The 14,912-nt window shown below is 46.0% G+C and overlaps 4 protein-coding genes across 4 annotated transcripts; 1 reads left to right on the forward strand and 3 right to left on the reverse strand.

The window, feature by feature from the left end:
• Positions 1 to 1,911: 1,911 nt before the first annotated feature.
• BDW43DRAFT_267194 (uncharacterized protein) lies at positions 1,912 to 3,568 on the reverse strand. Its single transcript, XM_032040969.1, has one exon. It carries the CDS (start codon positions 3,366 to 3,368, stop codon positions 2,010 to 2,012), a length of 1,359 nt encoding a protein of 452 aa, XP_031903400.1. The 5' UTR covers positions 3,369 to 3,568; the 3' UTR covers positions 1,912 to 2,009.
• A 1,507-nt stretch (positions 3,569 to 5,075) lies between these two features.
• Positions 5,076 to 6,452, reverse strand: BDW43DRAFT_267198 (aromatic alcohol reductase). Its single transcript, XM_032040970.1, has 3 exons — positions 6,316 to 6,452; positions 5,842 to 6,255; positions 5,076 to 5,782 (listed from the first exon to the last, which is right to left on the reverse strand). The coding sequence occupies exons 1-3, from the start codon at positions 6,349 to 6,351 to the stop codon at positions 5,324 to 5,326; spliced, it is 909 nt and encodes a 302-aa protein (XP_031903401.1). The 5' UTR covers positions 6,352 to 6,452; the 3' UTR covers positions 5,076 to 5,323.
• A 303-nt stretch (positions 6,453 to 6,755) lies between these two features.
• On the forward strand, positions 6,756 to 8,736 carry BDW43DRAFT_267201 (zinc-binding alcohol dehydrogenase family protein). Its single transcript, XM_032040971.1, has 3 exons — positions 6,756 to 7,093; positions 7,141 to 7,258; positions 7,312 to 8,736. The coding sequence occupies exons 1-3, from the start codon at positions 6,839 to 6,841 to the stop codon at positions 8,004 to 8,006; spliced, it is 1,068 nt and encodes a 355-aa protein (XP_031903402.1). The 5' UTR covers positions 6,756 to 6,838; the 3' UTR covers positions 8,007 to 8,736.
• A 1,443-nt stretch (positions 8,737 to 10,179) lies between these two features.
• BDW43DRAFT_323669 (LLM class flavin-dependent oxidoreductase) lies at positions 10,180 to 11,265 on the reverse strand (the record flags this gene model as incomplete). Its single annotated transcript, XM_032049800.1, has 1 exon — positions 10,180 to 11,265. One exon carries the CDS (start codon positions 11,263 to 11,265, stop codon positions 10,180 to 10,182), a length of 1,086 nt encoding a protein of 361 aa, XP_031903403.1.
• Between the last annotated feature and the right edge of the window lie 3,647 nt (positions 11,266 to 14,912).

Here is a 14,912-nt window from a genome sequence, read left to right on the forward strand (position 1 = left end):
TCTAAAAGAGTAATTTAGACAGTATTACTTAACTGAAATCTTAGACAGGGCTAGGCTTTTGAAAGCTCGAATCTATACGGAGAGCATATATTTTAAGGTAAGAGAAAAAAGAAGAAATGTAATTGTAAAAATAATCTTTAGTGAGCTTATAGGGATGGTGACTGCACATTAAGGAAGATAAACGAGAATTGTTACCAACAGTGTCTCTTCAGAGCCCGAATTTATTGAATATAAACATTAGTCTTCTAATAGTGTCTGCGGGAAGACAACGCCTAGATCTATCCAGTGCTGTCCTTATTAGAATATAAACCTGCAGGTAGTTCGCCTGACTATTCCACGCCATATCTGTTATAAAGAAGCGCGTCTCCTTCAGATTATGTCTAGAGTCGCTGAACTCCAAGTCATCTTTATCCAGGACAATTCTATACGTCCAGACATGTCAATTAGTACACGTGCTGATTCAAAGCTCCCTTTTGCAAATGCAACCCTCCGATATACAGACACTTGATGACTTATTTATATCCAGAAATTTTAGTAAAGCTTGGAGTTTTTCATCGGCATGCATTTGAACTTTTAACTACCATAATAGCTTAGAATATGTTAGATGCTATTATTCTATTTCTCAAGCATTTTTAAGAATCGAGGTAGACGGAATATATAACGGTAATTAGCGGTAACATTAATTTCATTTCCTTGTAATTAAGGCTTGAATAGTGGTGTTATACTATGTCTTTTCTGCTGTTTTTATCTGCATACTGAGATTAGAAGACACACACAGGGAACACTAAGTGTGGATATTGGCTTAGAAGATTTTTCGATTGCTTAAGGCCTCTTCCAGGGGCTTGCTACTGTCCTATAAAGATTCAAGGTTTCTCTCATACAGTGGTTGGCGGGGGATCTGTGAAACACTCAGCTTCAACTGCTCTATAACATAGCTTGCCATGGTTTCAGCATCCTCAAGTTTTCTGTTTTCAGCGGCTTCGGTTGCTCCTCTTAGAAACCAGTGCGCGGTATTAGCAGCGGTAAGAGTACTTTCCCATTGATCAGTGGACACGTTTATTCACACGTGATCGATTTGATGACTGCCGTCCAAACGATCGAACGCTATTAATGTAGCCCATGATAAATCAGTCAAAGAGATACTCGCAAGTTTTTTTGGTGGAAGCAAGGAGATCAGCATGGTCCCCTCGCTCAGCTGCTATGATACCTATAATTCGGCCTGATGAGTGTATGACCTTGTCTGAAGAGTCGAACACAAAGAACTCGAAGTTGTTACCATCACAGAGGATGGCAAGTATAGGCACCCAGTGCCCTCCCCCAGGTTTGCATAGTTACACGCTGCGCACTCAGCCAGAACCTGGCCCTTCACATCAAGGAGACTCTTTCCCATTGTCCATCATGTTGAGTAAGCGTTCTTCAGCTCCTTTCCATCGATCCGTATCTGGGCCTGCGGAAACTAGGTCGGCCAAGTGGCATGTTTCATCAGCCTGCTCCAGGCCACTATCTGTCTTTCTGGTTGCCATTGTCTGCATAGCAGCTTCCAGGCAGCCTCGGATTGGGTCAACAAGGTAACATAGAACGACAAACCATAAATCAAGACAAAAAGCTTTCGGTGCATTCTCTGCAAAGAGTTCTTGGTTTGCGTTGTTCTGACGCTTGTGCAGCGGAAAATATTTGTATTTGGAGCACCCCAGTGTGTGGTTTGAATATTCGCAACACCAGGTTGTTGCTTTTCGCGCAGGTGCTTTATAAAGGACATAATGAACTACAGCCCCTCTAGTGGTACCTGAATGGGTAGAATGAAGATATGAAGAGCAAAAAGTGAAAAGCTCAGTCTTTTTTCAGTCTTTTCTCCTGTCTCCTTGTGGTCTAGTGGCTTAATGGATTTTAAGGTGTTTGCTGGCATAAACTATCGACTACACGTACGTAGCCTAAGATTTTGCAGTGGCCAAAGCACCTTAACGTCCACTTGCGTTACAAAATTATTTTAGGAATAACGATATATAATTTCAAGCCAAAATGATAGACCCCCGAATCGAGGCATCCACGGCAGCCTTCCTAATCCCGGGGACGGGGCCAAGGCACATAGCGTTTTCCGCGAGGAGATGCACTAGCTTATCAAGATTGACGTGGATTCGGGAGGCTTTCGTAGGAACCTGGGCGTCCTGAGGCTTAAAGTTCAACAGCGGGGCACTCGATACGTCAGTTGAGGGAACACCTGTCATAGCGGTTGAGAGGTGTTGGCTGTTGTTAGAGCGCCATTGTCTCGGCCTCGGAAGCCCGAAGACGGAATAGTCTGAAGGCTCGTGCCCATGGAAATCCGCCGATAAAGAGACAGAAGGGGACCGCTCCATGCTACCTAGTTGCGAGGGAGTACTACCGTTGATGGTCAAGGCTAATTCTTTTCCAGGCACAGAACCTAACGGAGTGAGTATGGGTATATCCTGCTCGATGTCTGGGAAGAGCTTTTCATACGAAGTCTCTTCGCTCGATGTCGTGCCGTTCCCGACAGCGTTTCGCACATAGATTCCTCGGTCTTCCAGGTACTCCTCCACATCCACGGCTTCGAGCCATTCTCCTCGGAGTGGTGCAAAACTCGTGTCTAGTATTGTCCTTGTTTTACCTCTCTCTATCTGCTGCACCAACGGAGCTGGTGCTCTTCGCACGGTCCTGGTCCCGCCTTCAACGACGCGGTACATATGCGGTTGCCTGGGAGCGGAGTGTAACGGATATAGGATATCAGCCACGGAAGGATGAAATGATTCCAGACCTTGCAAAGAATTTGCCATTAGTGTGTCCCTTCCTAGCAAGCGAAGAGGAAGAGCTAAAGCCGATGGTTGGTTCCCATGCACCGTGCTATCAGATAAGATAGTTACCGCACGCTTGAAGCAGGCTCGAATAATCCTGGCTGGCATTGGGATCCGATTGGAGGTATTGGTCCATAGAGATATGACCATAACCCTGGAATCACCGGTAACTAACTGGCCTGGAGCCAGCCGCTCTTGAAGTGAAAGCGGCGGACTCCACGCTTTGTCTCGTTCTCTAAGCACACCAGTTGTAGTTGGTCGACTCTTCGTTTCATGTGCTTGTTCAGTAGAAATTTGGCTTGAATTCATCACACCATGTGACAAGGGTAAGAACTTGCCCCTGCTAGATGCAATGGCAGTCATTCGTCTGGCGGCGTCGTTCAAATGGAAGAGAATATCCGGTGAATTTCGTATCTGCGGGGTATCAAGAATACGATCATGGAGCGTGGAAAAAATTTCAAATGCGTTATCAAGAGCACTGCTAAGCTCTTCACCTCGGATCCTTTCTAATTGTTGTGCTTCTTCTTTCCGCGCACGGTACGACCTCTGTGCAAGGCGCATCCGTAGCCTTTTCTTCTCAGGCGGCTATGCCCTTATTAGCTTTGTTTAGCGAAGCGAAGTATGGTCCCTCTGTTAGGCCCGGCCCGACTGACCTGCTGAATATCGACGACGGTCTGTCCATCTTGAATTTGTGGCCGGCCGCGGCGAGCCGTTCGCGATCTTTCCATTTCTGCTACCTGGATAGGAATGCTTCAGGTAATCGATGGGAGATATGCCTGGACCAGATTACAAGGAGTCGAGAAATGAAATCCGGGGCTGTCTGATAAATCAACACAACAAATTGACAAATTGTGGAGAATATAGTTTTGTTATGAAGCTTGCCTCAGCCGGCCAAGATGCGTCCTCAGCCAACCATCCATGGACCAATCGGGCAAGATACAATACGATAGTGCTTGGAAACTGATTAATAATGAACTAGTCTTCTCTTTCTAACTCTTAACTTACGTAACTCTCGCTTTTTCTTTCTGATTTCAATCTACTTTACAAGTAATTCAGCCTTGAGACTCTGAATTTTTACTTTAAACAACATACTTCTTGCTGTGGTTCCTTAAGTTGGTTTCAATTGATTGGATTAGATCATCTTGTAAAATAGTACCTGGGTCTTCAGGTATCAACGGAGAATCCATAATAAGCTACTGTGACGTAGTTGTAAAGTAGTTATAAAGTACTTAGAAACCAGTCTTTAAGAATTCGGAATTCGGGAGAAATAGAAACATGGAGGTAGTGAGTGAAATTCCAAGGATTTACTGTTATTTACATACTTTACATACTATGGGTATTATCAATTCCACATTATCAGGTGGCTTTAATGTGGCGGGACCCGCTTTCAATGTCGATGCCACCTACCCTCTCGAACGCGTAATTATTCAAACAACCACCATGGATGACTAAGTCTTGTTCGAGTCTTGTTGAGACGGCACTGTGGCGAGTTGCTGTTCACCAATGGGCTTTGTAGTTGAAGGTACGGCCACCTACTACACGCATGTAGTAGCTGTAGAGTAGTTCGGATGAGTGGATGCTAGCAAAGGTGTACTCTGCAATGACAATAATATTGATCGTGAAGATCTAAAGGTTAACTAGATACATGCTTGAGAACGCGAGTCCTTATATCCTTCTGGTGGCTACCGGTAGGCGCGGTAGCTATAGCTATTGTTCAGTAGTTTTATGGAAACCTGAATACTGACGTTATTCTCTAAATCACTATAGTTAACTAACTTCAAGAAACCGCTTATTAAGTAGTCAACTCACTCAAACAGTAGCGCATGTGGATTGGGTTGAGTTGATCGCCACCCTGCCTTCTGCCTGCCATGTCTCAGATACCTGCCTCAATTGAATAGGTATAAATTACCAACCTCAATCCAATCACTAGATAGAAGAATCAAGATTCCTTTCGTTGCCCTATTCACAGGGGGCTTTCTGCCGGTGGTCAGTTTGTTTTGCATCCGTGCCGTGCGACAGATGGTGAAATGGGGACGAGGAAAAGGCGCGTAGAGCTGCCCATGGCTTATCCTGCACGATCGGTGGCATCAAGGTGATGCTAAGAAAGCTAGCAGAGGTTGCACACAACTGACTTTTGATATGAATCTATACGAGACCACGGGGTCCTAGTGGCTTGGTCGGATCACCGACTCCAACCCCTGAAGGCTTTACCTATTAGATAGAAGATAAGGAAGCGGTTAAAATAGTTGATAGAGTCGTACATAGAATTGAGTATCTATCGAAATGGCACCCGATCGTCAGTAGACTACGTACGTGTAGCCGATACAGCCTCATTCTGCCCATCTTTCCCCTGAGATCACAAACAACTTTAGTTGATGACACTGGCTCTCTGGTAATAGTGCAGCTGAAATTGGACACGCGATAACATTGCCATCTTTGTCTAATTCTGACAGGAAAGGGGCCGGTGAAACTCGGAATATCCTTGTTCTATTGAAAGACACTCGCTCCGACTCATTTTATGCAAACTTGCTCACAACCTGTTTAACAGTCTCTTTAACGCTTTCTTGCTTCAATCCCAGCATTCCGTTCGCCAGCTCCTCGTCTTTTGCGTAGTTGGCACGGAGTCCAGGGGTGGTTGCATAGCTTGTGCCACGAACCAGCGTAAAAGCACCACTAAAGTCGCCAACGCTGAGCTTCTTCGCCGCCTCGCTAACTTCAGCATCTGTGGTAGTATCAGTCACTGTCCACTTGGAAGAGGTAGCTTCCTCGAAAGCGCTAAGAATCTCCTTCTGCGAGGTCTCGACGGAGGAAACGTAAAGATATTGGTTGGCAGTTTCTGCGGGTTGCTTCAGAACAGAAACGACAGCCTCTCCGAGTTGCTTCTCGTTGATGAGAGTGAATGTCTTGTCACCACCGTCCCAGATGGTTGCTGTACGGGACGCGACATCATAGCCAAGGAAACCGTTTGCAAGGCCCTATTACAGACGAATGATCAGACAAATTTCACGCAGATCAAATGAATTCGAGTGCATACCCAATCAAACAAGAGAGCAGTGGCGATACCTGTCCAGGTGAGTCCCACTGACTCCTTGGATTTCAGGTACTCGAGGACCTCCCTCTTCTGTTCGAGGAAGGGCACCAACTGTATGACAGCGTCGCTGAGGGTGTTTGCAGAAAACTCAGACGGGATAAATCTCCTAACACCAGCGCGGACGGCAGCATCTATAAACTTCTTTTGCTCGCTAAACCCAGTGGCGCCCACAGCTGAGACCACGGCATCTTGACCCTTGAGAGCAGACACTATGTCATCCTCGGAGAAGTCGGTTTTGCGGACAGTGACGTTGGCAGGGAAAGTTGCGTCGCTTGAGTTGCGCGACAAAACAGTTACTTTGAACTCAGATGAGGCAACAAGGCCCTCGAGAATAATCTTGCCAATATTCCCGCTGGCCTTCAACGCATTAAAATTAGTTTGTACATGAGATCTCAGCGAAATTAGAAGGGAACTCACGCCGATAAGGGCAATGTTCTTCAATGGAGTTGCCATTTTTGGTTTGCTGAATATTGGACGGTGTTTAACGTTTGATGAAGATTGTTACTTGCGGGAGTTGTAGACTTAGTATTACCACGACATCAAAGAGAGGGACAAATCGAAAAAAGATGGCATCTTATATGGCTAAGTTTACTCTAATTAATCATGTCGTGCTACTCATATTGGTAGCTATTATGCCGGAGTTAACGGAATTAGCAATGATTGGTAATGATATAACTAAGATAGTTGACAAAATAGCTAAAATAAATAACTAATTGTTTCCCATTTGGTAATCATTAGTAGTTGTTAGAAATCATTAACCAGTTAGTTAGAAATCGGTGTAATTCCACCTGACGGATTTACCATCATGACATTACGCATGCCTCTGATTCCGATTCTGTTAATATAGACTATAACACGGCCACTTACTTCTTGGTTTTCCGGGTGTTCGCATCATTGAGATTCCATATCCCCTGTCAATAAGGGTTCATATTCAGAATAAATGAAGGAAGCCATCAACCTTTCCGGACCGACGGTAAGGATCGTCGAGAGTCCGATCCCAGAACCAAACGAGGATCAAGTTCTTATCCGAGTGATCGTCTCCGGGTCGAATCCCAAGGATTGGAAAGCCCCTGATTTTGCGGCTTCCGGGAACTCCCCCGTTCGCATTCCTTTGGAAGTCAAGAGAGGACTAAATCAGGGGGATGATATGGCTGGCATTGTGGAAAAGGTGGGCTCTAAAGTGGTTGAATTTAAGGTAAGTCTTCAGGTCTCATATATACTAAAGCTCACATCTCCATCAAGCCAGGCGACCGTGTTGCTGCATTCCACGAAATGTTCACTCCTGGTGGTTCCTATGCGGAATACGGAATTGCGTGGAGCCATACGACTTTTCATCTACCCAACCACACTTCATTTGAAGGTGCTTTCGTCCCCCGTCGTTGTTGATTCGAGTATATCTGACCTGGTCGGCAGAGGCCGCAACAATCCCACTCACCGCCATGACTGCTGCTGTATCTCTGTACGCGCATCTTCGCTTCCCATTCCCATGGGCCCCTGCCCAGAAGTCGATCCCATTCGTCGTTTACGGCGCGAGCACAGCGGTTGGCTCGTATGCTATTAAATTGGCATCTAATAGCAACATCCATCCCATCATTGCGATCGCAGGGAAAGGTTCTCATTATGTGGAGAGTCTTATTGATCGTAGCAAAGGTGACACAGTCATTGATTATCGTGGGGGTGCGGAGGAAACGGTTAAGGAAATAGCTCACAGCCTTGAAAAAGCGGGCCATAGTACTGTCCAGCACGCGCTTGATGCCGTTAACATTATCCCGCAGAGCGCAGAGGTCTTGAGGCGATCAGTCGCTGCCGGAGGACAGATTGATTTCGTGGCCCCAAATGACCTAGATGTTTCGCCTGCGATCAAATCAGTTACTCATGTGGGATCGGTGCACAAACAGCCTGGACTTGAAGACAACAAGGAGCTTGGGCACATCTTCTCTCGTTACCTGACGAGAGCCCTGCAGAATAACAGTTTCACCGGCCATCCTTTCGAACTTAGGCCCGGAGGCCTAGAAGGCGTTGGGGATGCATTGAAGGATTTAAAGTCAGGAAAAGCAAGCGCTACCAAGTATATTTTTCGTATTGCGGATACCCCGGGGGTGGCCTAGTGTTAGCCAAGCTAGCTATGATAGCCTATTTGAAGGACAGTATGCCCACAGCTACGGAGTAATTTTGCCGTGCGGAAAATCTACTCTAAATTCAATATCTTCATCTTTTTGGTTGGTTGCATGCATGTTCTCTGGAGTCGGTAGAGTGTATGCAAGAGTCAAGAGACTCTTCCTAGACAACTAGTGCTTGAATAAAGGCCAAACTTATATGCGGGACATAGTAGCGATGTTAGCGCCACTCACCCACCGCGGCCCCATTAAGGCAAGCTTAGTGAGGTTCATCCCTTCGCCTGAGCGGCTGCATAACCAATCAGTTAAGGCTATCGATAATAACTTTTAAAAAAAAGGCCCTTTTCTTGTATACTATACATAGGCTGCTGTTGGTTTTGGTGTATCTTGCTTCGCTAGCAAATCAGCTGAGCCAGTGCCTCGAAAAGGGGATAAAATCCACTGTTATAAGCCAATCAGACTAGTGAGATTGACCCAATGCTCATGATTCTGTTTGGACCGCAGAATGACCGTTGCGGCACTAAGCCGGTCAGCTTCCACAGCCGCGCTATCAGAAATCTTAGGATCAATTGCAGTACATTTTCTTTTCATTGGCTGAGATGACTCCTCCTGAGATTGGAAGGCTCTTATTCAAAAGAGGATATAGTTATGCAGCGATTGCTTGCCCGTAACCCATCGCTTGTTGCTAGATCTGGTTCAGCGAGTCGTTTTCTTTACTGCAAGCCCTAATTTGAGGTCAAAGGATATTAGGGCACCGGCAAGGATGAGCAGCCACAGCAATGTCTGAGTGTACGAATTCGGTACAGTCGGTCTCGTCAGAGGTGCCTCTCCTTGCTGCATCATCTGGAAATATATCAGAAAGGAAAATCCTCAATAAAGGGGTCAGGAGCTCTGAACCATCGGATTTGGCACTTTCGTACTTAAATAGCTTGATTGAAAGGCAGTAGAGCAAAGTATTGCAAATTCCGCATCGCCTGGAGATTTAGCAAGCTCCAGGTCCACCTCTGACACTAAAGGATGCCCAGTAATCATTGCAGTTTGGATCGGTATATATGTTGACTTTGGGATAGACCGCATTACTTTGTCCAACAACGGGCAGGAATGAGCTATTTTGTCATGGATGGAATTAGGTCCATGGAAAAAAAGAGATGTATAGGTGTATGGATGATGCAGTTTACCCGCAATCTGTATAATCCTAAGAAAATTAGTGTAATGTTTCAAGGAAGATATAGATGAGAAGATAGAAGTGACTCTTACCTAATAAAGCTGCCACGAGGAAGCATGATACGTTAGTAGTAGTAGTAGTAGTAGTAGTAGTAGTGGTGGTGGTGGTGATGGTGGGGTGGTGGTGGTGGTTATAGTCTTTGAATTTATGGGTAGGCTTACTCTCCACTATCAAATTGACGGCGCGTTAGCTGTTCACAGAGAAGAACAAGAAAAAATACGGAGATACAGACTTACCGAGGACTGTAGAGTCAATAGAGTATTTTATTAGCATGATTACCTATATCTTGAGCACTATCAGGTTGGGTTACAGACTGATTATAAGATCACCTACCAACAGATGAAAGTCAGTAGACTGCTTCACAGGATATAGAATTTTCAATATATAGAACATACCTGATGCAGATTTGATTTCTAAGAATATTATTCCGCGGTCATAAAACTAGGGCACAACCAGTGTGTCCGCTGGCTTTCCACATGATGTATTCATCAACATCCCTTTTACACGTCCTAGCAACGTAAAGCCTCTTAGTAAAGGTGACGGGTTATGGCAGGGCGTATCCCTGTAAGTCAAGTAGTACAAGTCTGACACATTGTGTAATACTGTATCTCATCCTTTATACACATCTCGTTCTTGCCTTTCTTTCCTCTTCCTTCTTCCCGCTTTGTTCCTCGCTTCCTTTTACCGTCTTTATCCAGGTTTGTATGCAATGTCTAGGATTCTCGCCAGTGCAGACTTCTGGACGACTCAGTTCGATACTCCTATAGACCACAGTAGTCAGACTGTTAATGTTCTTCATTAGATAAGGATTGCTAGTATATGTCAGACTTGATTCTAGAGCAGGATCAAAATGTTTCCACAACGCGAAACTGCACGGAAAGTCCTCCACCCACGCTTGCGCCTGGCAGTCAGAGTCGTCTGTCGCACAATTACACAAGGTTAAGCCGTAGGTTTAGCCTCTCGTCCCTGCAGCACCTCACGCACAGGTGGCAGGATATAACGTCCATAATCAATCGCATCATTGAGGTTGTCATACCCACGGATGGAGATCAGTTCCGCACCCAAATCAACATAATCCAGAATCGAGTCGACGATCGTTTGTGCAGATCCCACTAACGCTGTAGACGCCCCTTTGGCATTCGTAGCAACAACAGTCGGATACCAAAGGGCCCGATCCTGCACCTCCCCACGAGCTGCAATGTCCAACAACCGCTGAGACCCGACATTTTGTGGCGCCCCGCCCGTGTTACCTTGACTACCCGGCCGATTCGCCTTGAGAGCATCTAAAGTGCGGTAAGCCTTGGCCCAGGCCAGCTCGTCTGTCTCTGCGATGATCGGCCGGAAGGTTACCCAGATGCGAGGACGGTCAGAGCGACCGGCGCTCTCAGCTGCCGCGTAGATCTTGTCGATTTGTTGCTTAGTTTCTTTCAAAGGCTCTCCCCATAGGCCGAAAATATCTGCTAGAGCACCGCCAATTCGGTAGGCATCATCGGATGAACCACCCACAGAGACGGGGATCGTCTTGTTAATGGGCCGTACCTTATTGGTGAACTGCTTGAACTGGTAATATGTGCCATCCCAATCAAATGGATCAGGGGAATCCCACGCTCGACGGAGAATTCGGATATATTCCTCCAGTCGCGCGTACCGTTGCTCTTTCGTCAGAAAATCGCCCTCCTTCGCTTGTTCAGCATCACTGCCTCCGGCGATGAAGTGAACGACCGCACGACCGGAGCTAAGTTGGTCCAATGTTGCGAGAGCCCTTGCTGCCACAGTGGGGTACAATGTGTTGGGGCGCAGAGCGATGATGATTTTGAGTCTCTTCGTCTTGGCCGCGATAGTCGCTCCGATTGTCCAGGGGTCAAAGTAAGATGAGTCGTACGGCACTAGTGTGTAGTTGAAGCCATAGTCATCTAGGTTTCGTGCGTACCGTTCCAGGTACTCTGGATCAATCCTTGCGTTTGGGATTGGCTTGAGCTCCGTGGAAGCATTGGGGAACGTGAGGCTGATGAACTCAACGGGCATTTTGAAGTTCTTTTCCTGGTGCTTTGTCCTATCGTGAGAACAAGTGATAGTTGGGATCAGATAGAGGATTTGTCGCAATCTTTATACCAAAACCTTATGCATATGTCGTTGGCAACTTGAGTCAATGATTGGCTTCGTATCCGTATGGCGACAGCTGCATTAAAATGACGCCTTACGAGGTACATTTTGCTTAGAAATGCCTGGTGTCTTGTTTAATCTATCTCATGCTAAATTGTTTGGGAGTACGCTTCGTATGCACTGCCGCATATTCAAGAATGAGCAGGATTCTACTACTGCTGATTCACCCAAAACCTGAAGTTCTGGCTCACATTTCCTATTCCTAATTATTGTGTCTATCCAAACCGTTATCTGTGTATCAAAGTCAGACCATGCGGGGAAGCTCTCATCGTTGACAGCGTCAGATCTCTCGGAATTGCGTGATTATGGCCAATTCCTGACAAATTATATCAAGGAATCAAGATAGTCCCCATCCGCGTTGGTAAGCACGATAGTTGCCCAAATACTCTCTTGATTAGATCTATCTATGAATAATGACATTCCATGTTTACTGTAATGGCGCACCAATTAACGCTTAACGGAAAGTCTACGCATTGCCGCCGATCGGCTTTGATACCAACAACGAATAGTATGAAAAGGCATCCATTGCATCTAGATGGATCGGAGTACACTCCGTAATTTTATCGGACCTCCCGCCTACCTAGTCAATTACTCAATGGCGTGTGAAATCGCAAGAGCGCTTTCAGAACTCGATCAGAGGGTTAGTCATGATCCAGCTCTTCCTCTGTTACTGTGTTCTGCTGGGTTTGTTCACGCTGCAGCAGCACCTCTCTCAGGAAAGCCGATGATATCATCCATGGAGACAGTGAGCTCATCGTCCAAGTTTCTTGCGCATTGCTGCCCTTTGAAAACGTGGCCGATGGCATCTCGGGCCAAAGTCTCAACATCGCGGCCATTTGCCCATGATCGCGTCCTCCGATGCCGGGAGAAGAGTTGAAACACGATTTCTAATTTCTCGGAATTCCCATATAATGTCCTATCGATTCGAATGGGCAGCTTCCTAATTTGCTGCTCAAGGTACCGGAAACAGTTTTTTCGGAGACATGGATGGAAAATTGATATTGGTCGGGATACGCGACTGTAATCCTGGATTTACTGGATCAGCGTGTCCACATCCTCGGTATAACCAGCAAGAATAATCACGATCTTTTGATTGTCCGATGATGCGTGCTGTAGCGGTCTTTCCTGTTCCAGGAGCTCCCTTGAATACAATGTGAACGGGATGAATGGGCGAGGATCATTCCCCCGCAGTCGCATTCCGGCTGGCAACAGAGAGAATCCCCGCCAAGGCAAGGAAGAGTGGTGATTTTGCCAGCATAGTCAGTAGCGTCTTATCAGGCTACGCGAATTAGAATGGGTAAAATAGTCATGCTTGTATATGAGGCAGCATGGCCTCTTATATCTCTCATGAACCTGGGCGAGGGAGTCAAGATAGAGGCCCATTTGGAACCCTCCTAGGCCAGGCAGTGCCTGTGGGTTGATCTTTGACTAGATCTCATCCAGTACGATGTGCCTCTTAATCTCAATGCTGTTGGCTATGTTCGCAGGAATACGGGACATTTATTAACGATTGTTGGTCGATATTGCAGGGCTGATTGAACGCATAGTGAGGTGGAATCCACTTGGCTGACAAGGGCCAAAATCAATCTTTCCCGCCTTCAGCCTCAAATATGGACTCCCAGCGCCTATCACAAACAATGAAATAGGGAGGAGTGATTGGCAATTGGCTAGGTCAGTTGTGGCTCCACGATTGACATCTGTTTGTTAGCAACTAGCACAGGGCACTTCGAATAGAAGGCTATATTCGGTGGAGCTCAAGTGAGTGGCACGGGGGCTAAAAGTATCGATAGTGTATTACATGGGGCTATAATTGTCACCGTCTTTCATATTCAGGACTGTTCGATACTCCTTTGCGGATAGAAAGCCCCAAGACTCTTCGAGGAATTATTCACGAAGACGGCCCCTTTCCCTCTCAATGTCACTAAAGAAAAGCGTACTCTACACTTCTAAGCAAGAAGACCTACTTGGACGTTATCCCCAGATGTATTGCTTCTCACTACCCGCTTAGTGTATGATAGTGCCAACAATTAATTCCGGACTTAGTCCCCAGATCCAAGCACTTCAGAGGAGCCTGCTTAACACTTCACGCAGACATTCTAAGTACAAGGATCTTTGAACAAGCATCCTTGCGTACAGTTCCGATTGCTCCATAGATATGATTCGCGTCCAAAAACATATTGTCGGTAATGTTCTTTCTTTCCGCATGAGTGAACCCAGTTTTTTCCTAGTGATTCCCCTGCCATGTTTGGCAAAATCTTCGGCCTTTTCTTCTTGCACTATATATGTAAATTTATTAAGTCGAGTATAAGACTCTCGCGATTTATTAAAATCGCGAGTAGCATAAAGATCCATGTGTGATATCATATCATCATACACAAATTTATCTTAAGACTTCCGATATTATATTGAGAAGTACTCGTCTTTGCTGAAAATATGGGCATCAAACAATACACAATAGTTAGCTACCTTATGCCCCGAGGTTCGCTCAGCAAGAGTTCAGCCAATAAGAGACCAGTATCAAATCGTGGTCCACGCAGAATGAAAACAATTAAAACAGAGATAGGGCCGGCCCTATTCTCGATAAATATTTAACAACCTGAACGGTGGAACCTGGACAAAATCCTTACATGCCATGTCTTGGACAAGGAGCCCTGTGAAACCCCTTCCACCACCTTGCAGCTCCCTGGTCTTTTGGGTATGATAGCAGAAATCCTCGCGATCTCCATGGATTCAATCTTCTTAACATTAGCATCACAAGTGACTTCCACCATGGCACCTACTCCTAACGCATAGCATCCTTCGGACAATCTTAATAAAACGGCTTATGTGGCGAGCTGAAATGCCCTAACGGCATGAAATGGATCTGTCTAGATCGAGGCTCAGCTGCCACTCATGACGCTCCTATCGGCTGGTGAACTCCACTTAGTCTGTGCATTGACAGTGAACATTCCATAGACGTGACGGTATGTGTCTGTTGCCCCTGAGTCTATTCAATAACCCCTCCCCGGGGTCCACGTTCATATGATGATTCCCTCTTAATCCTTTCTGTTCTCTGAAAGCTTTCATCTATGGTGAAAAATTTCTATACTCATTTCAAGACGGGTCTCTGATATCGTTATTCATTATTTTCACTTTTGCGTGCATCCTTGGTACGTTGGACTCATGACTGACCAGGCAGACTCAGTAGGAAGACCGGTTATTGGCTGGATGATGATCGTCCGTCCGTCCTACGTTCGCCTGTAAATCTCCGGTAAGCAGCTCGGACTTGTTAGAGGCCAAGTGACCGGCAGGCGGATCTGCCAACCTCGACGATTTACAATAGAAGATATCTCTGCAACGATGGTTAACCCTACTTAAATCACCGACATTCTTCCTATTCCTTGGTATATAAGGTATAGATATCTTATTCCTATCTTTTTTAACCTGTGATATGAATCTATAGGAGACACGTGACCACCTAGTGGCTTGGCCGGATCACCAACTCTTCTGCCCCTGAAGGCTTTACCCAT

Source organism: Aspergillus alliaceus, assembly GCF_009176365.1.
Source record: "Aspergillus alliaceus strain CBS 536.65 unplaced genomic scaffold BDW43scaffold_8, whole genome shotgun sequence".
Classification (NCBI taxonomy): Eukaryota; Fungi; Ascomycota; class Eurotiomycetes; order Eurotiales; family Aspergillaceae; genus Aspergillus; species Aspergillus alliaceus.